Source organism: Macrosteles quadrilineatus, unplaced genomic scaffold (assembly GCF_028750875.1).
Source record: "Macrosteles quadrilineatus isolate MER2022 unplaced genomic scaffold, UCM_ALF_1.0 Scaffold_7__1_contigs__length_78375512, whole genome shotgun sequence".
Classification (NCBI taxonomy): Eukaryota; Metazoa; Arthropoda; class Insecta; order Hemiptera; family Cicadellidae; genus Macrosteles; species Macrosteles quadrilineatus.
Window position 1 is genome coordinate 27,843,249 of NW_026542600.1, and position 23,898 is coordinate 27,867,146.

General features: G+C 35.9%; 1 protein-coding gene across 1 annotated transcript; it reads right to left on the bottom strand.

The window, feature by feature from the left end:
* Positions 1–17,730: 17,730 nt before the first annotated feature.
* On the bottom strand, positions 17,731–21,180 carry LOC128998885 (piggyBac transposable element-derived protein 2-like). The gene is made up of 3 exons (XM_054425240.1): positions 21,116–21,180; positions 19,994–20,759; positions 17,731–17,853 (listed from the first exon to the last, which is right to left on the bottom strand). Exons 1-3 carry the CDS (start codon positions 21,178–21,180, stop codon positions 17,731–17,733), a joined length of 954 nt encoding a protein of 317 aa, XP_054281215.1.
* Positions 21,181–23,898: the final 2,718 nt, after the last annotated feature.

Genomic DNA, 23,898 nt, shown 5'->3' on the forward strand with positions numbered 1-23,898 from the left:
TTTTACTTCTGTCAAGCCATGATAATATATGCCAGTGGCGGCGTAAGTCTGTTTATACATATAAACCTTAAATAAAAAATATCAAACAGCTCTAGACTTCTAGTCACATTCCTAGAGGTTGGATATTATATATTTCTATCTAACAAAATTGGCTATATGTTTAGACATGCACCCTAAAAAAATATGCCCTCTCTTTTCAAAAGAAAATTACCTTCTCTTATTGATTTGTATTTTAAAATTTAATATCATGTTGTTTTGTATTGAACGAAGAAACAGTGAAAATAATAACAATCAGGTGTGATAACAATACAAATTAATAGTTAATAGTAGAAGACTACGTAACTCAATTGTCTAGAAAATACTGTACAAATTAGGCTAGGACCAAGCAGGAGACGTAGGACACAGTTAATTGTTTTTCAGGGCTGCAAAATCGACCACATTCTTCATCCTGTCGAAGGGTACCAACTCGGGAGAAATAATATCCTAGTGATCGGATGTTACAGATTTAGTGCTGCAATATTGACAAAACTGAGAGAAACATCTCTGTCCAAATAATTTGTCTAGTTACTTTTATTGGAAAGTAATATAACTCAAAAAGTCTAATAATAGATACAAAAGTCAATAATCCTTCAAACTGATGTGTGATTCATAGTGCACGGCCATTTTAGCATTCATTCAATGGTAAACTGCACCGGTTTGAGAAACTACTGAGTACTATACATGTACCAGCTATGTCATATAAATGGGACTTAACGTAACAGGACTTACATTACATATATTACTGGATTGAATTGATGTTGTTAATTAAATACCTTATGATACAATTAACACTCGAGTGAATATTATCTAAACCTTTATACATGATATATACTGTTGTGGGCTTAACAGGTTCCTTACAATAAAAACTTGGCGATTTTATAAAAACTATTTATTAACACTAATTTTCTCTCTACTTACAAATATTACAATTTCCTAACACCTAACTAACCCTATCTAAACCTAGCTAATGCCTATTCTAATTTACAGTGTTTCTACTTACAGCTATATAGCCTCTACAGGATTTATCACTACTTCTGTCACAACACTGTCACTACACTGTCACTAGTGTCACTACACTGTCTCTACACCGTCACTTCTCTGTCACTGCCACTAGCACTAGCACTGGTCACTAACACCAACGGGCGCTTGCTGCGACGATTCTCGGAAGGCTCAACTCAACTGCCGTGTGCCGGAAGACGGTCTCTTATATAAGTTTGCCGTGGAACATTCTGGAGACCCCTGGTAGCCTAGACAAAGGTGTTTACGCCGTAGAAGTGTAGAAGCTTCTAGGGCCCCTATTGAGGTAGTCCGTTGACATGGGTTTATTGTCTATCAGTGGTGCGCTAGGAGAAACCCGTGTAAACAAACAACCCTTTTGAGACGGCACCTGGCTATTGTTGCGCGGGGCTCCTGACTTGTAACAATACATTTATCTTTGTACCAAATACATATATCTAATTATAAAATAAACCTCTTCGAAAACATAACATAGCATTTAGTACACTACACTAAATTAAAAGCAAATAAGCATTTACATTAATCCAACATAAATATTCGTTGGGTGGTTGAACTTAATTTATTACATTTAATTTGAAATTTGATTTAATAATTCGATTAAACGAGAAATTGCAGTTTCGATTATGGGTTTGAATAGGTAAACGTACGGACATATCCACCTCTGTGCATGATTACACTGGACCAAATATTAAAATTTTAGGTTAAACGTGTCTTCAACTAAATATGCTTTATAGATAAGTAGAAGAAAACACTTATTAAAAACCCTTTGTTCATTAATAACAGTGATCAATAATGTGAACTCTTAAGTTTTTTAAATTGATTTCACTATTAATTTTGATACCACAAATATTGGTTCAATAAGAAGTTGAATCCCAAAAGAAAACACCAATAAAAATAAGTTAAGGCCTCTTCAAGTTTCTATTGAGCTCTCAAGGCAACTTATAAGTCGTTGAGAAGAGTAAATGTTTTGACAGGCTTTACGGTGTCTAATGTTGATTGAGACAGCTTCTGCCGCGTTTGTCTACCTTTAGTATGCATTATAATATCATTTTATCATTTCAAATTCCTTTTACGCATTATTAAAATAATTTTAAATCATAGTAATTGCTAAAAGCGTTTTGACTATCATGTTTGTTCATGTTTTTGTAAGTTAAGGTGAATGCAGCTCGTTAGCTGCATTTTACATTTTTAATAATTATTAAGAAACAAATACAGCTATATGTATATTTTAGCCTTTTAATTACTAGGTTTTAGGTCCTTATTAAATTTCACAGTAATATATTGATGATTGTTTAGGACTACAATGCTATACTTAATATATTCAATATATTTAATACTTAATATACTTTTACTTTTACTTAATATATTTAATCATTTATATATTTATCCACCTCAATTAGTGTGTAGACGGTAGAGTATTAAAATGTCTTATAATGTTATGAGCTCCTAATTTGTAACTATCGTATAATAGAATCCTGGAATTATTGGCATTGGCATTTATGCGCTAATAAGAAAATTGTCTTGGCCTTATAGCAAATATTTTTGTATTTCTTCCAATGTTTTAATCACCTACGTTACTAGGTATAGTTTATTAATTGAAATTATTAAATTTTAATATGCGGGGAATGGGGACCTATAGGTATGCAATGTGAAGGGATGTACTAATTTAGTTTCTCATGAAAAGTAGACATAAACATGGTGTACCTAACACATAACAGTTACACAGTCCACCCACAGAGCGTTATTACATGTAACCATCTAGTATTACACTTTGTGTTCGTCTCTACGGGACATTGTATGTTGATTATAGTGTAATTAACTTTACTCAAGGTATGTCAAAGAGATTGTTGCAAAGTAAATTAAGGCATTAAAATATGTGCAAACTAAATAAGTAGTTGTGTACGAAATGATAATATTGAAAGTATACCCATGTGACTATGCTATTTGCAAGACCTGTCAAATACCGACCACATGCACTGTGCATAGGTAACTGAATGTAAATTGCAAACATTCGATATTCTGACATTTGTTGTCTACATAATCTGCTTTGCTAGTGTAAAATTAAGCATGGCTTGATGGTACTTAGTATTGGTGTTTAGAGGAATACAAATACATATAGTGATTAGAGAACTCATATGTCCGATTTCAAAATAAAGTTCTACTTGTAAAATAGTAAAAATATATATTTATTAGTTCGAACTACGACTTCCACCCGGTCGCGTCGCACCTGTCTCGTGTCCCCGAGTACTCGGTTGTTTTAATGTTTAATGTTCGTCTATCAATGTGCGTGTTCGTGTGTGTTTTACGTAGTATCATCAATGACGACCTTTATATACAGTGGAGATAATATCCTGAACGACATCAAGTACGGCCCTGAAGATGATTCTTTAACGGAACCAAAACTATAGTTGCCAAAAGCAGCAATTCGGATTACTGAATGCACGTGCTTAAATCATTATACATATTCAAACGTAATCCGGAGATCTTGTTGTTAACTGTTTTTCGTCACCTAAAAGCTAGAAGAGCGCTCGGTGCAGTAGGAAATCTAAACTTGTTTTGGGTCTACTTTTTTGTATGGAGAGTAACTTTATTTGTTTATGCTTTGAAACAACTAGCAAAATACTGGAAACTAGCACTTTTACGACAAATTGAGGCACTTATCTCTGCTTAGTCAGAAGAGTATGGCCACAGGTGTGACTTCAAGCAGCTCAAATAGGATGTTGGCTGTAGGAGGTTACATTTTCAGGCTCATCCACAACATTCAACCAGGAGTAATGGAGTAGTTTTGCTTTATTTAATATACTTGGTCTGACCATTCATGTATCGATTATAGATAAGTCTAGTCGGCTAGAGTGTTGTGAACAAAGTGTTTTTTTTTACACCATACTTTGAGTTGTTAGGAGGGGATGTTACAACCTATTACCCATCTAAGATACCTCTATTGTACTTTCCTATATTGACTTATAATTAAAAACATGTTCTTTAGGTTGTGATTTTATGTACCCATAATCCAACTACTTGGTTTGTTTTATGTTGTTTGTTGTTGTTCCGGATCGATATGACATTCAATAAAAGGTTAAATTACCTGTGTCCGCCGGTCGATCCTTATGTGCTGTATCCTATTACAGGAGATGCATTTCTCGGCAGATACTTGGTTTGTGGTTGAAACAATACAAAATTAATCTTGCGGAATGAATTCTGGAACTATGAATATAACTGACTTTCCTGTTAGAGGAATAAAATAAGCATACAAGCCTTGAAAACAGATAAATATAGTCTGTACAAAGTGGTTTCAAGAGTACTATACGCTGATGGCACTCAGGTATAAGTAACACTCAACCATCGATCGGGATAATGAACACTCAATTACGAGAGAACTTGGTAAAACATTGAGCTGTAACGTGAAACTGAAATCCATTTTGTTATCTACATAAATTGATCCTTGGTAGGATACAAAGAGTTATGATAAACAGAAAAGATATGAAATAATATTTTTTTATGTAAATTAATAATTTTTGTTACTGCATTAATCCGGAATAATCGATTACTTAATTACGCACTCCTTTTCAATTTTTTATGTACATTACAGGCTGAAACTGAAAGTGTCATTTTAAAAACTATATTCACGTTTAGCCATTAACTTGAATTACATTAGTTCACCCTACACAGTATGAAATCCAGCAGAGATACCTTTTATTGAATATTTACTACAGTACCTTGATAAGTTCAAAAGGCTAAAGTATGGTAATACATAATATTAAAAAAAATTATATACTGATCTACTTGTATTATTTTGTAGATATTTACTGTTTAAGTGCAAGGCTACAGTGAAAAAGGTAACAGGTAGCATACATATTCAAACAGCAAGTATAAGTGTGTTCCCCAACAAAACTCCGTAAATATATAGGAGGCTAACAGACTCATAAATTTCACAGCCAACCAAGTGTGAAGCCTACTTGAGACTTATGAGATTTCTTTTTGTGCTTCCAGAAAAATATTTACACTAGGCTAACTAATAAAAGAGGTACGAGAGTTAACACACTTGTACATTGTTAATATTAGAATATAGAACTGATTTTACTTATGGCAAAAAACCAATCCCAAATAACTAAATGTTGATAACTAAGTACGTTTTCAGTGACTTACTCTCGCATAGAGCATCATTCCTTTTTGTTATAAAAATAAATCGAGCAACGGCTTGAGGTTTGCTAGGAACCATCAGGGCATGTCGTTAAAACAAGGCCAAATAACGACAATGATGAATTGAGTCTGGGCCTACTGCTCCAGCCGTCTAACATTACAAGTATTTCTATATAAACTGATAGCTTTAGCATTAAAAACTACTGCAAAGGGGCTGCACAATTTGATATGAGTTCCATATTGTTTGAAAACATCCATCCCCAATACTATTTTTATCATAAATGATTATGTTAAATATCTCAATCAGAAAATATACATAATGACAATGGAGGATGCATCTTACTCAAGCTTAAAATAATTACAATGTGTTATTTATATACATTGATTCTTTGAAATGTCCAAACAAACAGAATATGACCCACATCGAGTAACATTCATCCCAACAGTTTTTTTTAGTAGGCTACAGTCACGTAACGAATTTTTTTAATAATCTACTAAATATTGAACTGCTTTATTGCCCAACATGGTTCCTTGGGGTCTAATGTATATAAAAATAAGAAACATTTAATGAAAAAAATACTTATTAAAAAAATATTTCAAAAATATATTCAGTCAACTTTGGAATGGATCAAGATTTTTTTTAAGGGTTTGCGATTTTTTTAAAGGGTTTGCGGCATTGTAATCAGAGTAAAAATCTAGTTCGCAATAATGGGTCACAACCCCACCTTTACATTTGAAAAAAATATTTTGCATCCAATATGGCGGATCCAAGATGGCGGCCGGAAATGACCACCTTGTCAAAATGAAGTACTTACTATCCAACAATGTTTGGAAGTGGTCTGGGATTGATATTTGAAAATATGTAGAAAAAAGTTGGGGGGGGGGACAATTAAAACTCACCCTGTATGTGTAAACAGTGGCCTACAATTTTATGTGATTAAGTCAGCATTGATATATGTGAGTGCAACAATGCATCAGACCTTCATCACTTCCAATAGAGCCAAGATAGTATGAAGATGTAAATTGGATACTACATATTTAATATCAAAATAAAAAAAAAGTACATTATTCGGACAAAATTAGTGGAATTTGTTGAAAGAAGACCTATCCTTGTTACGAACATTAATCATTTATAACATCAAGAATTTTACTGCAAAGAAGACATCAATTTTGGTGAGATCACTCCAATAGACATTTTTCCCTTTGGAAGCCATTAAAACTTTTTTTTTGCCTAACATTTGGACATTTGTACTCAAATTCAAAGTCAAGAACTAATAGAAGCTTAACTTATTCAGGACTATTATTAATTCAACCAATCTATAATTCGAACATACTTTATATTTTAAAACAAAATTTAATTAGGCTTATATCACAAGATTAAATTCAAATGCCACTCGATCACCCCACCTGAGATAAAGATCCTTGCAGTAAGTTATAACACTTGAACCTAAATTAAAACCATTGTAATAGGCCTAGCCTAAAGATTTTAAAGTAAATTCATTTCCCACTGTTTGTACAATTTATTGTGAACCCTTTTCTTTTCTTTTACTATCAGTTTTGTATTATAATTAATAAATTTCATTTATAATACTGTACATGGAGTTTCCATTGTAGACCTAAGTAAAAGGATGATTACAAGATAAAGACTTGTTTTGGCTACTTTAATGCATGAAACGTTAAAATGGCCAAAAAATATATAATTTTAAGCAATGTTCATACTAAACTCTAATTTAATTAAAATAAATTCGTAAAACCAAAAGAACCATGAGGTAAAAATACCTTCCCTATCCCGAAATATCCAATTTTATTCTTTTACATTATTCTCCGTTATTTCACAACCAGCATTGACAACCAGAACCAATCAAAAAAAATGTTTATGTTTTATTTTTTACGATTAATTATTTGTGTAAACAACTAAACTTTTTAGCCAATGTAAAACTCTGGATAGTGTCTACGACATAGGGATTATGCTATTTCGTATTACTAGGATGTAATTGATAGTGAAAAAATTATTAATTCATTAATCAACCCGTGGCAGGCTTTTTATCAACATTTAATTGCATTTTTACCACTAGTAATCAGAAAATAACCTCCTTCAGTGATATGTTTTAAATTTCACGATCTGCGCTCGTGCATGTGCCGTTAGCTATGAGTGTATGTGAAAATTGGTTAACAATTTAAATCACTGTCTGAAAATAAATCAAATGCTTATGGGTTAAACTTTTGGAGCCCTTTATCAAAATATCCTTTTTAATTACCATTTGCGTTGCACTGAATCTTAAGCTTAAAAATAACACCTAAATCAGTAACAGCTTAATGAATTGGGAAGATAGATGACATTAAACAAGACAACGACATATCACATGCTTAATACTAGATATTAGAGGGTAATTATTAAACGAAGAGCCATTGATTATTTTTATAAACCAATTACTAAAATCAACTACAACAATGAATATTGACCGACACGTAGTGTAGCACGGGGGGTAGATTTCCGGGGGTCGGAAATAAATAATTCCGGGGTCGGACATTTATGATTTGACCACTGGGGGTACATTTCTGGGGGTAGATATCTGGGGGTAGATGTCTGGGGGTAAATGTCCGGGGGTAGATGTCCGGGGGTAGATGTCCGGGGGTGGATGTCTGGGGGTAGATTTCCGGGGGTAGATGTCTGGGGGTAAATGTCCGGGGGTAGATGTCCGGGGGTGGATGTCTGGGGGTAGATGTCTGGGGGTAGATTTCCGGGGGTAAAGTTCCGGTGTCAGGTTTATTAGCATTTTGATTAATTACAACTGTTAAGTAAACCGTGAAATGCGAGTTGATTGAATATACAATAATTTATCCATCCTAAAAGTTCGCGGCCGGAAATCTACCCCCAGACATGTGACGTCAAAGTGACGTAGGCGTTTTTTCATGGGGGTAAATATCCGGGGGTAGAAATCCGGCGACCCTTAATTGGGGGATGATATATGCTGCCTCTGATGCTACAAATGCCTTTGTTCTTTTCTCAGATCTTTTCCAGATGGAGTTTGACTCAGTTTTCTCTGTTAAAACAGTAAAAATTAAGTCCAAGGACACTAGGCCCAAGCTCTCGTGTAAAAAGTGGTATACCCCATGGTGGAAGTAAATAAGGTGTGCTACTGCGCATCGTAGCCGGCTGCAGGCGGTGCGGGGGAGGGGTATCGTGACGTCACCTTGGGGGCAAACATGCCTCGCGACCATATCGATCAGTGACGCTGCTCTAATAAAATTGTAATTTTTAATAGTAAAAACCGATAAAAATTCCTGAAACTTTGCATAGTCTTGAACTATTAACATAGGATGCTTACGATTTAAATTTTATTAATTTATTTGAATTAAAAACCATTCAACCACCGATCAAACTTCAAACTTTTTCATACTAACACAAAAAATTTAGTCGGCTACCAAATCACGTATTATTTGGTCAGGTTTATGAGACCTGCGGGAACGTTTTAAGGAAAGGTTCTAATTTAACTGTAGTATCGGTTGGATTTCGATAAAAGAATTACTTTTTTAGCTACGAAGAATTATATCAAGCGGCAACGGAGCGCGCGCTCAGCCGATGCCACCGTTTATTGGATAATAAGGCCACGCATTTATTATCCAAAACACTTGAGCTACATTTTATAAGGATATTATACTTTGTATTCTACATTTTAAATGAAATATGTAATATTAACAAGTGACAGATATAACAAGTTTTACATTAAAATGCGTTGCAACATCTTCGTTTTTATACAAATCAACTCTCTTTGATAACAGTTGCCATAAAATTTGTAGGATCGGAAATGAATAACATTTCCTTAACCAAAAACATAGTTTATTACATTTTGCAATCTTATAAAAATATTTACGACCTGAAAGTAAACATCTAAAAAATTAAACATTTCATCACCTCTGGAATTTTCTAAACTTTTTTGAGTTTCTTTAAAAATTTTCTTTTTCCGCCACTAGCAAAATTGCATTGTCTTAGCCTCCTGTTGATTTGTTGAGGAAAACTAAAATATCGCACGTTTGGTTGCGTTTTCTTATTTTTCTAACTATTACAGCAACCGTGCACTGCACAATGGGGCATTTTTGTAGAAAGATGTGTGCCCTATGGAAAACTGACATCTACTGCAACTCGCGGTGAACACAGAAACGAAAACAAAACAAACAACACGTGATCATCCCCCGCACACACCCCCGCATCCGAGCCAAAGTTGCGACATAGATAACAACCCCATGGAAATACGATCCTAGCTGTCGAATTAAACTGGAATATCACATTTTATTATCATGGTATTGCAAGAGTGAAACAATTTTATACTTTAACCTGATTATAAATACAATGTTTAATCACCAACTTAATTTGTAACAGAGTACATTTTATGTTATATACTACGTTAAATACATTCCTTTGCGTTAAAGATCATTTATTATTTAAACCACTATTTGCAAACTTTGGTTTTAACTAATCAACAACGATTTGCAATACTTTAAATGCAATTTGGCAACGTTAACCCTATTCACAGGGGAGACAATATTATATATTCTCTGTGAACTGTTACGAAATAACCCATATTCAAACGGGGAAAAACACACTGAAGTCAACAGAAGAACAATTTTTCACATAAAAATATAAATACAGGAATGAAAATATCACTGATACTATTCATGAAACTACATTATTTGTTGGATGGCAATGTGTGATTAATGCAGTACTTGGCAACTGACTCGACTCGCAGCACGCGCTCCGATCACGCGCTCATATAACTTAGCATATCTCAGGAAATAACGCCTCTAACGGTATATAGTTTGAAGGAAAGTTAAATTTGGATCTTTATCTAAAACTTTCCCGCTGGTCAAATGCTTCTAACCAAATAGTACGTGATTTGGTAGCCGACTAACTTTTACATGTTTAGTTTTAACAAAGGCCAAGTATAAAGAGTGATTTCACGCTTAAGTTTTTAACAATTACAAACTATTTTTTCACAACACGCATCGTCCACTTTTAATTGATGTCCATGTCAAGTTTCATAATTTTTCCTCAATTCTAACAGTTTAAAATGTTGATGTTAATAGAGCAGTGTCACGCTGAGCTATATACGCGCGCGAAGCGGTTTGCCTCCAAGGTGACGTCACATCGCGATGCGCAGAACGGTCTCAAACTCGTCCGGCTGAGTAGCACACCTTATTTACTTCCACCATGGTATACCCCAGAATTAGGTAACCTGAGATCTCTAATGATTATAGTACATGACCACTACAACTCAACCCATGACCATGCTTTGAAAACCAATTACTTTTCCCTCTACACTAAAATAAAGAGAGATTACAGTTCTAAAGTCAAAACTGCCAAAAAACTCTATAATGCTCAAGCCATTCTGAACTCCCCCTAATGCCTGCAAAGCTGCGTGGGACATAGTAAATCAACATAGACCCTCCAGTCATGCTCCGGCATCCTGACGACTTCAACGACTATTTTACTAGTATAGCAGATGAAATAATCTCCAACCTACCTCTGTTGCAGAAAACTACAATTGACGACCTCACTGATCTAACCCCCACTAACCTTTTCAACAATTGGACCAAGGTGAGTGAGTCTGACTTGATAAAAATAGTCTCTAGCTTTAAAGATTCTCATAGCCAAGACATAAATGGAATCCCAACCCACATCTTAAAGTCGGTAATTAAGCAGATAGTCAAACCTCTTGCCTTTTTAGTAAATAGCTGCTTATCTGAAGGAGTTTTCCCGGCCCATCTAAAAATAGCTAAAACCACCCCTATCTTCAAAAAAGGCGATCCAGCGCAACCTTCAAACTTCAGGCCGATTTCAATCCTCCCTGTTTTCTCCAAAGTTCTTGAGGCGGTCATGAAGCAGCAACTGGTAGACTTTTTTGAAAAGAATAACCTTTTCAGTGGCTCACAGCACGGATTTAGGACTGGGCGTTCCACTACCTTCGCCCTCCTCAGCCTGATTAAGGACATCTCTGCGGCCTTTGAAGCTAATGACTCCATGCATCTCAGCCTTTGCGATCTCAGCAAGGCTTTTAACGTAGTCTCCCATGACTTACTCCTAGCCAAGCTATCTAAGTATGGCATCGCTGGAGCGGCCCATAGAACTTTAGCCGATTACCTTCACAACAGGAGACAATTTGTGTCATTACAAGGAGCCTCCTCTCAAATCAAAGACCTACACCATGGTGTGCCCCAAGGATCTGTGCTAGAACCCATTCTATTTGTCATCATGATAAATGACCTATCTTTCAACAGACGCACACTTCTTTTTACAGACGACACTACGTTGTTAACGAGGTACAGCAACCTAACGGATCTGAAGGCTGAGGCATCATACTTGCTTGAGGAAACCAAGGAGTGGTTTGCAAGAAACCGGCTAAAACTTAATGATGAGAAAACCCAAGCAATCACCTGCACTCTCAGGAAAGGTAATGACGATGAGGCAGTCAAACTTCTTGGCTTTTGGATTGATTCAAAGATCAATTGGAGTCAGCATATTGAGAAGGTATGCGTTAGATTAAGCAGAATTCTATTCCTTGTACGAAAACTAAAGTACCAGATCACTCGTCCCTATCTGCTAATGGTCTACCACTCTCTCTTCCATAGCCACATAAACTATGGCCTGGCTGTGTGGGGACATAGCCCCGCTACCCAAAGTCTGCTGCTACTTCAAAAGAAGGCCGTACGAATAATGACATCGTCAAGTTCAACTGACCATTGTCGGCTTATTTTCAAGGAGCTTGGCATCCTGACCATTCACAGCCAATAGGTGCTTAACATCCTAGCCCTCCTGAAAGAAAATGAACCATCCTTCATGACTAGAAGCGTACAGCATGATTATGGGACGCGCAGAGCATGTGATCTTGATCTGCCCCGCTGCCGACTCAGTCACACTCTTAACTCCTACCCATCGCTTGCTATTCGGCTTTTTAATACGCTGCCGATAGGAGTTCGTGCTCTTGACAAAAAGAGATTTAAGCAAACGCTACGCCAGAGTTTGCTCAGTAGACCGCTATACTCCTGGCAAGAAATGTTTGACGAGCCTCTGGTTTTTGTAAATAATACCGCCATTCCCGCCATTGTTGCTTAGTTCTATATATATATATATATATTGTGTTTAAATGTTTTAAATGTAAATAAGACGCAATCTATCCAACTTAGTTGGTCAAGGATGAAGTAACTAAGTATCAAGTATAAGTATCAAAGTAAGTAAGTTAAACTCAATTCCGTTTTTACCAAACAAATTACATTCCTATTGTTTATTAATAATTTAATTAATTTTCTTTCGTTGCGTATACCTTTGTTGTCCCTTGTATAACATCGTAAACAGATAAATAATTTTTTTCAAGTGTAATAAGCCAAATAATTCAAATATGCATTACAACCCCTGTCTAGAGAACTTTCTAAAAAATAAGGGTAGGACAGACCAGGAGATGTAAGACTCAGTTAAGTGGTTTCAGGGCTGCCAAATAGATCACATCCTTCAACCTGTCAAGAGGTACCAACCTGAGATAAATATCATCCTGGTGATCGGGTGTTACAGATTTAGTGCTGCAGTATTGGCAACACTGAGAGAGACATCATTGTTTAGACAGTTTAACCACTTGCATTGATTGCAAGTTATCTACTTACTTAGGTCAAACAAGACAATGAATAACATTGCCTTAAGAAATCTTCGTTTTGTGTGCAGCGTAAATATAAAGATGGCATCTATGTATTATATATTATATAATACGTTTAGCCGATTTTTTTCGAACAAAATTTCTCCATAATCTTTTATACCAGTATTAATAATTTAAATGTCACAAACATGGCCATCATCTGTGGTTTTGCAAAGCAGTTTGCATTTTCTTTCATACTTGATTAGTTTCAGCCGGAGTTTCAATCAAAGTTGGATTCCCTCTCATAAGATTAACTGGGGAGAAAGTTGTTTTTAAATTGTTTCTATTTTGTTTTGATTTCATATTTATGTTTGATTGTCAGTTGTAATATAGCACCTGATCAAATGATTTGTTAAAATTTTTATTTTTATCATTCGCCTATTGGGTCTGATGATGATTGGAGTGTCGAATCGACATCGATCACCACTTACCATCTTTTATGTGTCCTTATTGTGAGTAACAGTATAAGCGTAAATATATGTTTTAAGTGTTATGAGACCCTTCTTTTATTTACTTTCCTAAAATTTTTACTCAAATTAAATTACATGACAGTTTTGTTAACGAAACCTATCATATATTTTTTAAAGGAAGAAAATGGTTTAGTTTTAACGTGTATTTTGTTAAGTGTTTCATTGATTTGATTTATCAGTATTTGTTAGTGTTGTGTTGATAATGATTAAAACATTGTTTGTATCAAATAAATATATCACATATATACTATATGAACATACTGATAAGACAAAGAGCAGATAATGAGTTTTCAAAAGTTTTTGAAAGATATTTAACTGATTCAGCATAACCTGTTTTGAAAATGTCGAGACATAAAAAGTTTTAATAATAATTGCTCTAAATTCTAGCCATGGAAGATTTGTACAATTAAACTAATAATAACAGGTTTATCTTAGAGGCAACAAATCATGATGCTATCATTTTAAATATCAGCAATGGATTGATTATTATTTCAAGATTTGACTTATTACCGAAGTTTAAGGAAAATACCATTTGATAGCAAAGCCACGCAAACGATTTCTGAAAGACTGTCTCAGTTGTATCTTATGCATGAAGTTCTTTTACAGCCCTAAGCTGTTAAAAATAACAAACTCGATTACTTATAACACAATATTGAAATTATAAAGAAATATATGAGTAAATGATGGAGAAGATGAATTCGCAAAATTACCTTTTAAACGTAGGAAGTGGATCACTGCCTTCAGCATAGAATGGTTTGTAACGGTAAAATATTGAGAGTAGGAAACAAGAGGAAAACTTGAGTTGAAAAATCGTCTCGATTCAGCGCCTATTTTATCGTGTCCAGATTTCAGTCAAACATTTAAATTGCAACTTGATGCGTCAGATTTGGGCCTCGGGGCTTCCTTAACTCAAAAGAGAAATAATGCAGAAGTCGTAATCGCGTATGCTAGTAGACTTCTTTCCAATGTAAAAGGAATGTCTCGCTTTAGTGTGGGCCGTTAAAAAGTTCCGACAGTACCTAGAAGGGTAAAAAACTCGTAGCTATGACGGATCACATCGCCCTCAAATGGTTACTACGACTCAAGGAAACGTCCGGCCGCTTGGTTCTTTGGTTGTTAGATATCCAACGATACGAATTCGAGGTCGAGTATCGTAAGGGAACGCCGACCAATAGGGTCGCTGATGCACTGCCACGAAATCCCATTGAGCATCCTCCGGGTAAAGATGTCCGTACCATGGTTTGCCCAATAGTCGAGCAAACAGCCGAAATTATCGAGCAGTCGGACCCAGATCGTTGGTACGACACCTTGTTCGAAAAAGTTAACAAAAATCCGTCTTCGTACGAAAAATTTACAATCCGGGAAGGCAAGTTGTATAAGCTTGTCCAAAGAACCGGAAAATCGGGCGTGGTGACGGAAAGCTGGAAACTTTCTGTCCATGCGTCGGAAAAAATGAAAGTACTACACGAGACCCATGACTTACTGCCGGTCATTTTGGGTTCAAGAAAACGGAGTCCCGAATCGCTGAGAATTATTTTTGGCCGGGTTTGAGAAAAGAAGTTAGGCAATATGTAAAGACTTGCTCAAGCTGCCTCTGACATGTGCTACGGCCAAAACCGTGACGAACAAATCAAAGGAGTCAGCACCGCAACACGAACACGAAGCAGCACACACGAAGCAGGTACCGCAGAAACTCAACACAATCAACGTATGACGTGGTTCAGACTTCTATATCATGTCAATGTCAAGACAACCTAGAAAAGCCTTCAATCGCCAAGCGAAGTAGTATAATCTACGCCGAAGAGAGAACCCTTTCACTATAGGGAAAAGAGTTTTGGTCAGGAGCCATCCGCTATCCTCTGCCGTTGACATGTTCTCCATCAAATTAACACCAAAATTCGATGGACCTTACGAAATTATCCAAAAGAGAGGGTATAATCTGTTTCGCGTGAGAAATTTAAATAAGCCAACGGACCGGATGATAACAGTACACGTGAAAGATCTTAAATCATTCCATTAGACTACATACGAAATATAGCTGCAACAGTAGCCCGTAAGTTAGTCAAAGTAGCTAGATAAATTAAGAATATGCTTGGTGGCGGGAATATATTGCATGTGCTTGAGCTTGTACCAGTAGAGTGTTTGTTTTGTCCAGGATTCCATGCTTGCTGGGCTGTAACGGTGACTTAAGAACATGTATGCCTTGAGACCACTAATTCGAACTTCCACAGATGACTCATCTTGTTTCTACGGTATCTAACTTATTGAACGATAATTGCATGAATTCATATATGACACTGATAGAAAGGAGAAACCACTACTAAGATACTTATCCCATGGTATATACTTTTGACTCTTTGTTTTTTCCTGCCTGGAAACTGGGGAATTATGAAAAAGTAGGGAAATGGACCAAGGGAACGAATATCTTCTCTAGAGATCTGTTGATATTCCCTGTACATGCCCCCTACATCGGAGAGTCCGGCCACTGGTCGGTGATTATAGTCTGGACCAAAAAGCACCATATTGTGTACGATCCTCACACTGCGGCATAGACTAACCATGGCATGCTGCAGATGTGATGGCATTTTTACAGGAGGAGGCCAAGGCAAAGAAGGTACAACTTGATCCCGTGGAATGGTTAATCTGTGGGACACCGTCTGATAACCCTCGACAGACCAACAAGGCGGACTGTCGTATATTCGTCTGTGCCTTCGCCGAGATTATCGCACGTAAGGAAAATCTCGCATCAGTAAATTTATGTTCTAATGAGTTACGCAAACAGATGTGTGCAGCAATCAGGAGAAAAATGAAGATTTCCAGCTACTGGAACGACCCATCACCGATCGAATACGATTCACCCCGATGACGACACCATTGGTCATTGTAAAATTGTATACGCACATTTATCCACAATGGGTCCAAGCCCGAGATCGTGATTCCCAGTGACCCAGTATTGGAGGACATAAACAAGGAGCTGAACCGCATGTCGAGATCCAAACGTATGAGCCCTGAATTCAGAAAGCCCTGTATAACATCCAGGGAAGATCTTTCCAACACCCTCCCTTACATCGAGGAACCACTTACGGATCCACCAAAGGAGGATCACCCCAAAGATTCAGATGATTGTCTGATGCTGACAACTTCCGACGTCGAGATGAATGACGAAGCCAACGAGGATGTTGAAAGAGCGAGAGAACCTCCTACAACAGCCATGAATACACTGGGCGTAGAGGGAAAACGGAAGATAGTCATCAATCCACATACCTCACTCCAGACGGGGAACAGATACCGACCCAAAAGAGTGAAAGAGTGGATGCCAGACGGATCCTTCCAACGGATGAATGTGAGCCGAGCCAAGGCATATATTTCGCGAGGACAACGATACTAAATGTTTAGCTTGTGTACTGAAGTTTATTTTGTTTGAAGTAAGAGTTTTTTTTCTCTTTTCTCGATTTTCTTTTTTGTTCACACAAAGTCAGGAGGAGATGTAACAGTTGTAAATTTTGACTGGTTCTACGTTGATATTTACAACCGTTAGAAAGCAAAAGGTGTTAGTGGCGAGGACAATAAGCTGGTTCGGGGACAAGGGTCAACCCCGATAACAGCGACTAGCTTACGTCGCCGGCCGCTGGAGGCCGCTGAACACGGAAGTAGTCCAGGATATCACCGCTGGAGCTCGCTACTCCTGCGGCTGATAAAACCAGAGCCGCTGGCCGTTCGAGGACAGTTAAAATCAGCAATTGAGTCCAATAAAAGTTAGGTGAAACCAAGCGAAGAAGTCCAACTGAAATCCCAGCTTATTTTCTCTGGTGTTGGCCGCCTTCACTTCTCAAGTCGAGTATTGCTGTTTAAGTGTATAATAGACTATTTGGGAAGTAAAGCCCTTGCAGATATATTTCAGATACTTTGTTTATTTAATTATTTTTACTTTAGAAAGACCGGCGAGTTCGGAGTTAGCCTGGCAAGAAGTGAAATATTTTATTTTATTAAATTGTTGTAGGTTAGAAAGACCGGCGAGTTAGCCTGGCCAGTAGGGAATTATTTTAGTTTATTTAATTATTTTTACTTTAGAAGGACCGGCGACTTAGCCTGGCAAGTAGGGGAATATTTTATTTTATTAAATTTTTGTAGGTTAGAAAGACCGGCGAGTTAGCCTGGCAATTAGGGTGATATTGTGGCATACGGAGTTGGTTAATTTGATCAAGACCGGCGAATTAGCCTGGCACGAGACACGCGAGAACAACACAGCGTTAGCAATTGTTTTTAAAAGTGATTATTAAAGCGATGCTGAGTGGGATGACATCGTCGACCCCCTGTGGTGAGGTGTCACTCTGAGCTTTAACAAACGACAAATACGGTTGATTAAAATTTCAATAGCGGACCTAGGAGTTTCCCAGCTCGACTTGAGCGATTCCGAGCATTTTATTTGTAAGGCGATACGGTAGAGGAGCGTAGTACGGGAGAGCCTCAAATAGAAAGGTCACGACCCCGGCGCGCCGTAGCACCTTACATAGTTGCAATCTTATCACTAGTCATTACAAGATCTATTCTTTTTATTTACTTTAAATCAGATTAGATATTGCATTTCGTTTGCACCTCTCCCCTCTAAGTACTACGGCCAGTGTTATTAGATTCTTGCTGTTATTTATTAAAAAAAACCTAATTGTGCTGGTATGTATTGACGTACAATCGTACATATTCAACAACATTTAACTATGCATGTTTTGTTACATGAAAAACTATGTATTAAATTTAATTACAAAAAAAAACCTTGACAGAAACTTTTCTACTGTTCTTCCTTTACCAAGTAGAAAAGTATGCCGAAGTTTTATGCAATCTTAGGGCACATGAGGCCTCACCCAAATTCATACACCAAGGAAACAGTTGTTTACTCTGCACTTATATGAGCCATTCTTCATATAGAAATAAATTTAAATAAAAACCCCAAAACAACTGATAACTCATTAATAAGTCAATAATGCATTGTTTGTATGTTTGTTTTTAGAAAGCATAATATAAAAATAGAAACAAATGTACTCTTACACGTACTTTTACTATTTAACGGTTTATTTTGATTCGAAAGATTTTCATCAATATATTCCACATAGATTACATTAGGAGTACCTAATAATTGATTGCGTGCTGCTTTGAGCAATAATCTACAAATTCAAATAGTTCCATTCTTTAAAAGGTTATTGTGGACATTTTCCATCGTGAAAAGAAAATGTCAAAGTTTTCATGAAGTTTTTAGGTGAGAAATTGCTTCAAACATAACCAAAATAATAAACAAACCCTGTCGATGCAAGGAAATCACAATTATAATTATACCTAGAACCATAATGCTGTAAATCAAAAATATTAACAATAGAACTTAACTAAATAACGTGGTGTTAATATAGAGGTAGTACGTGCATAACTGTACAAGTACAACAGTATGGAAGTAAAATATGCAAGTAAGAATACAAGTATCAAACGGAAATATGAGAACACCAACCAGAAATATCGTTAGTAGTAGAACGAATAGTTATTTTACAAGAACTTGCAAAAGAAACTATTCAAAATAATCACTTGTTAAAAGTTGAAGCCAAGTGGTTCTCTGATCAGTAAACCCAACTTGACACAGTAACTCAACAAATGGCGTAATCACAGAGCCAATGTTGATTTCGGTCTGTTAATACTGTTAATAGGACGATGATTTGTTTGATGTCCTCAGAATCTCCAAATAGCAAATATTCAACTAACCCAGTTTTAAACCTTGAGGAGTTTTGTAAAAAAACGACGACGTTATCACATTTAAAATGTTCTCCAGATTCTTTGATCGTTTGTTTTGCGATAGTTATTATAATATGAACAACCTGTTGTGACGTGATTCCATGTTTCATGATTTTTCTTTCAGGCATGTTGTTATTATACAAAGTAAGTTTTAGAAAAATCATTGTAAACTGTGTATTTTTGGATTGTATTCGAAAACTGTAGATATACGCTGTTATTTATTAATATATAATTTAAAATACTTCCACTTATTAGGGTTATAGAAAATATGTTATGTAAACAGAAAATTAACCTATGCTCCATTCAATGTACAAGGAATAAAATGGGCGAAAAGTCGAAAAATTCTTTATTCTATTATTATTACAGAATTACTTTGGTATTTCAATTGTGGTGATAAAATAGGACAAACGGCATGTGTTAGTATCATTGAGCCGACGTGGGTGGTGCAGGGTGCAGAGCTAGTGGACATCACCAGGGTCGCGCGGCTACAACTCGGCCTTTGACAGATTATAACATGCAATAGCCTGGAGGCTGCGGTAGACAATACATATGCGGTCATTACAGATTACCACTCGACCCCTCACCCCCACTCTACACATGGTCATTTCAACAGCTCCACCACTGCCATAAATGACATATTGACTTATTGACTGCCAAACTCATGGAACCCTCAAGGCCAATAACTATTCTTAATAACTATTTTTAATAACTATTCAATAACTAATTCTTTCATACGTGCTTCTGTTTATTTTTATACTAATTGTATAAAGGGATTGATTAATGCATCTTAAAACTTCTGAAGTTTATAAACTCCCTATACTGTTTACGAATATTAACCTCTAGATGAAAACATTTTAAACCATCTTTGGATACGCGACTTCTCTTGGACGGAGAATTACTCGAATGCTCCACACTGTCGCAACGAACTTCCTCAGCAGGTCTAGCGGCAACAGTATGTTTCTTTGGCCGAGGGTTTTCTGCCGATTCCGCACTTGGTCTTCCCCTCTTCATATCTCTTTTACTTTTACTACTTTTGATGAGAGACTCTGCAAGTTCATCTTTGATTACCACCAAGGTCTTTCGCTTAGTGTCCGGAAATATGTGTTTCAAGTGTCTGCGGTACAACAGCCATGAGGTTACAACACCCTTGTCTACCATGTGATAAAATATCCTTAGATAAGGTTTAGAGACCTTGATGTTATTGCGGCAAAGTTCCACCAACATATCATGTAGGTCCACTCCTCTCATCGACGCGTTATACTCCATGACTATTGCAGGCCTTGGAACCTGGATCTTCCTTTTTTCAGCCTCTGACCAACGTTCTACTTCATCAGCCGGGTCGGCACCTGAAAATGTAGACAATAGACAAACTACTTTGTTGTCCACCCACTTGCACGCTCTAACTTTGTTGTCTACATCTATTTTCATTTTGGAAAATCCATGGCCTTTCTTCAGGAGGTCTTTATCTTTAGAAAAAGGACATCTCCCACTCCGGTTTTCTCTAACTGTCTTCAATGCCAGTAAGCCCTCATTTTTCAAAGCACACCTAAGTTTGTGATAGTTAAACAGATTTTCTTCAAATACTTTGTAGTTGAGATGTTTTGTCATAATTTCAACAAGCCTCAAAACTATGTCACCACTGATACAAAGGTTTGAATTAGGGAGTGTATTCTTCCCAACATTAACTTCAAAATTATGGACGATCCCTGACACCGATGCCAGAGCAAAAACTTTAACACCTCATTTATGTGGCTTCTAAGGGTTATATTGTTTTAACCGAGACCTCCCCTTATAAGGGACAGCTATTTAATCAACTGCACTCCTGTTATCGACGTCAATTTTCCTCATATTGTCTCTGAGAGCATTAATGAAAGGTCGGATTTTAAAAATTCGATCATGGTTGGGGTCGTTTTCATTGGGAACATTTGTTATGCCATTCATATGAAAATTGTTACGTATTGAATTGAAACGATTCCTAGACGTGACGTCGGCTACCTGGTGCCAGCTGCCCAGTACATTTGGTGCGCTGGCATTTTTACGATGCCTGCTAGAAGATTCATGCCTATAAATTGGCCCATCTCTGCAACTGAAGTGTTAATTGATTAACCCATTTTTAATTAAAAAAATTAGTTTGGTTAGTTATGTGTTCAACCATGTTTTCATCGAAAAAGTTATAGAAATACTCCTTAGGGTTAAGTATCTCTTGAGGAGGAGGGGCCATTATAGAGTTTGTTTCTAATTCAGGAATTGTATCTTCATTATGATCAAAATCTTGCTAGCGTTTGATTTTCTTTTGTTTCAACCATCCTTTCTGTTGTTTTTTTTTTGTCAACGTTTGAAAAAGAGGGATGTTTTCATTTGGTACCACTTTCTCTCTCAAAATTTCATCCATTGCGTCATGTTGGCCCACTGGTTGCTGCTCCTCTTGCATTATTTCATTTTCATTATCAACTGTATCATCTCTTTCATCCTCATTTTCTTCTCTATCTCCGTTTTCTTCATCTTCAGGCAAATTCATTTCAAGTTCTTCCAGCATGATTTTGAATTCTTCAATCCTTGACACAAGAACGTCTCCCGTAACTTCATCATCGTCATCTTCTCCATCCTCAACCCCTCGACATCAGAAATATCTCCTCTTAACAGTTCATTCATTTCTGAACTTGTACAATGTTCGTGGTCCATATTACATATCTGTAAGGGAAAAAATCAATACCAAAATTATTGCAAATTTTTGATAGGTATATTATATAGATGTCATGAAATATATATATTTTTATCCTAAGAAACAATAAATAAAATATTGGTCCATGGGTAACTTATCGTCCCAGTCATTATTTTACTCATAACTAAAAATACCCCAAAACGAATAATTATTATTCTATTCCTCACTAATGTAAAAAAAGTGTCTAATGAGTATCCTGTCAATCACGACAAAAATCTAACCTAGTAATCACCTGGCAATATATTTGTCCTTGAATTAAAATGAATATGAAAGAAAACACTGTAGGTTATCACATGTAATTTTTTTGTAAGTGTTAATAATGTATACTCACCTTAACAAAATCCAAAATATGGAATTCTCGAGAGCGAAGCAAATTGTGACCTCTCACTGCAGACTTTTTCATAAAACTAAAATGGTGACAAGAAGCTATTTCCTATTGCTGCCAACGATTCAGGACTAAATTTAACAGGATTTTTTGAGTATTACAGGAGTCAATGGGACTGTTTAGTACATAACAGATAACATAAGGGTGTGGAAGTCGTGATTACTACAGTTATCTATGGGTAGGAAAGGGCTATAGGGATGTTTCAAAAATAATAACTTACACACTTACTACCTTTACAATCCTAACATTTTTTTAAACACTTATTACTCGTATTATTGTGTTTAGCTTCAAAATACGCTTAAACGGATTATACACATCATATTATGGTTAAATCAATATTCACAGTTTTAATTATTTGTAGGGATTTAAAATAGGGTGTTTTAATTTAAAGTTAAAAGCGTTCTTCAAATCGTAAGCAAAGTAGTTACCGTCAGATTTTTATTTAAACATCATACAATCACGTAAAAATGTACACGTTTTGGAACGAAAGCACTAATGATATTACACTGAAGTTCCATCCATTGTGCATGAAAATTTAATGCTATATATATATGTTATATAAATTCAAATTAATTGATATAAATACAGGGGGGTGCAAAAAGAACAGACGCATTTTAACATACATTTTTATTTACAAAATTTTTACTAAATGGTAACATTTACATAGATAGAAAAACTCAAACCTGGCAATATTCAATAAATCTCAATATGGCCACTGTTTAAGGCTCTGTAGACATTACCAATGTGCAAAATGTTTATTTAACGCTGGCAGAGCTCTTAACGGTGGCCATATTGAGATTTAGTGAATATCGCCCAAAACTGTTTGAGTGTTTCTATCTATTTATATGTAAATGTTACATTGAAGTAAACATTTTGTGAATAAAATTTATGTTAAAATGTGTCAGTTATTTTTGCACCCCCCCGTAAATATGACTGGCGGTTATTAATGATTGCTTGTAGTATGTTTTTGGACTTCAACAGCTGTAATATAGGGAAAGAAAGATGTTGTCCATGCATTGGACAATTAGGAAAAATGTGTATTAGACAGCAAATCTTTGAGTGTTACTAAGTATTTTATCAATGCACGTGTAAAGTTCTGAAATTAGACAGTAGCCCACTTTAGAAGAAAATGATTTATGATAAGCAGTGGATTGTATTTATAAAGGAATGGTAAGTCAAATGTTTGTGGTTTCCATCTTCAAACGATTCTATTGAATGCTCTCAAAGCCACCTAATAGTCTTTGGGAAGAGTAAATGTTTTGACAAGCTTAACGTCGTCTTACTAATGTTGACTGAGACAGCTTCTATAACATCTGTAAACCTTAAACGTGGCTTAAGTTATGTAATTGAAAATATTAAATGTTGGTGTTAAGATCCAATTGTAAACTGAAACTAAAATAAACCCAATTTTTATTATTCGTATGTACATTTAGCTCTTTAAAAAATAAAAACTGTTATATTACTAAGCTAAATTAGTAAAGAATGATTACTTATGATAACTTTCATAAGGTAAATAGATAAACAATATTTAATTTATGCTATTTACCTTGATCTTTCGTCTCAGTATCGAAAATACAGAATATACAAATATGTTAGATTAACAATTAACTTGATAAAGGTCAATCCATTTCAAACTTAATATCACAAGTAAGAAACAATATTGTTGATGTT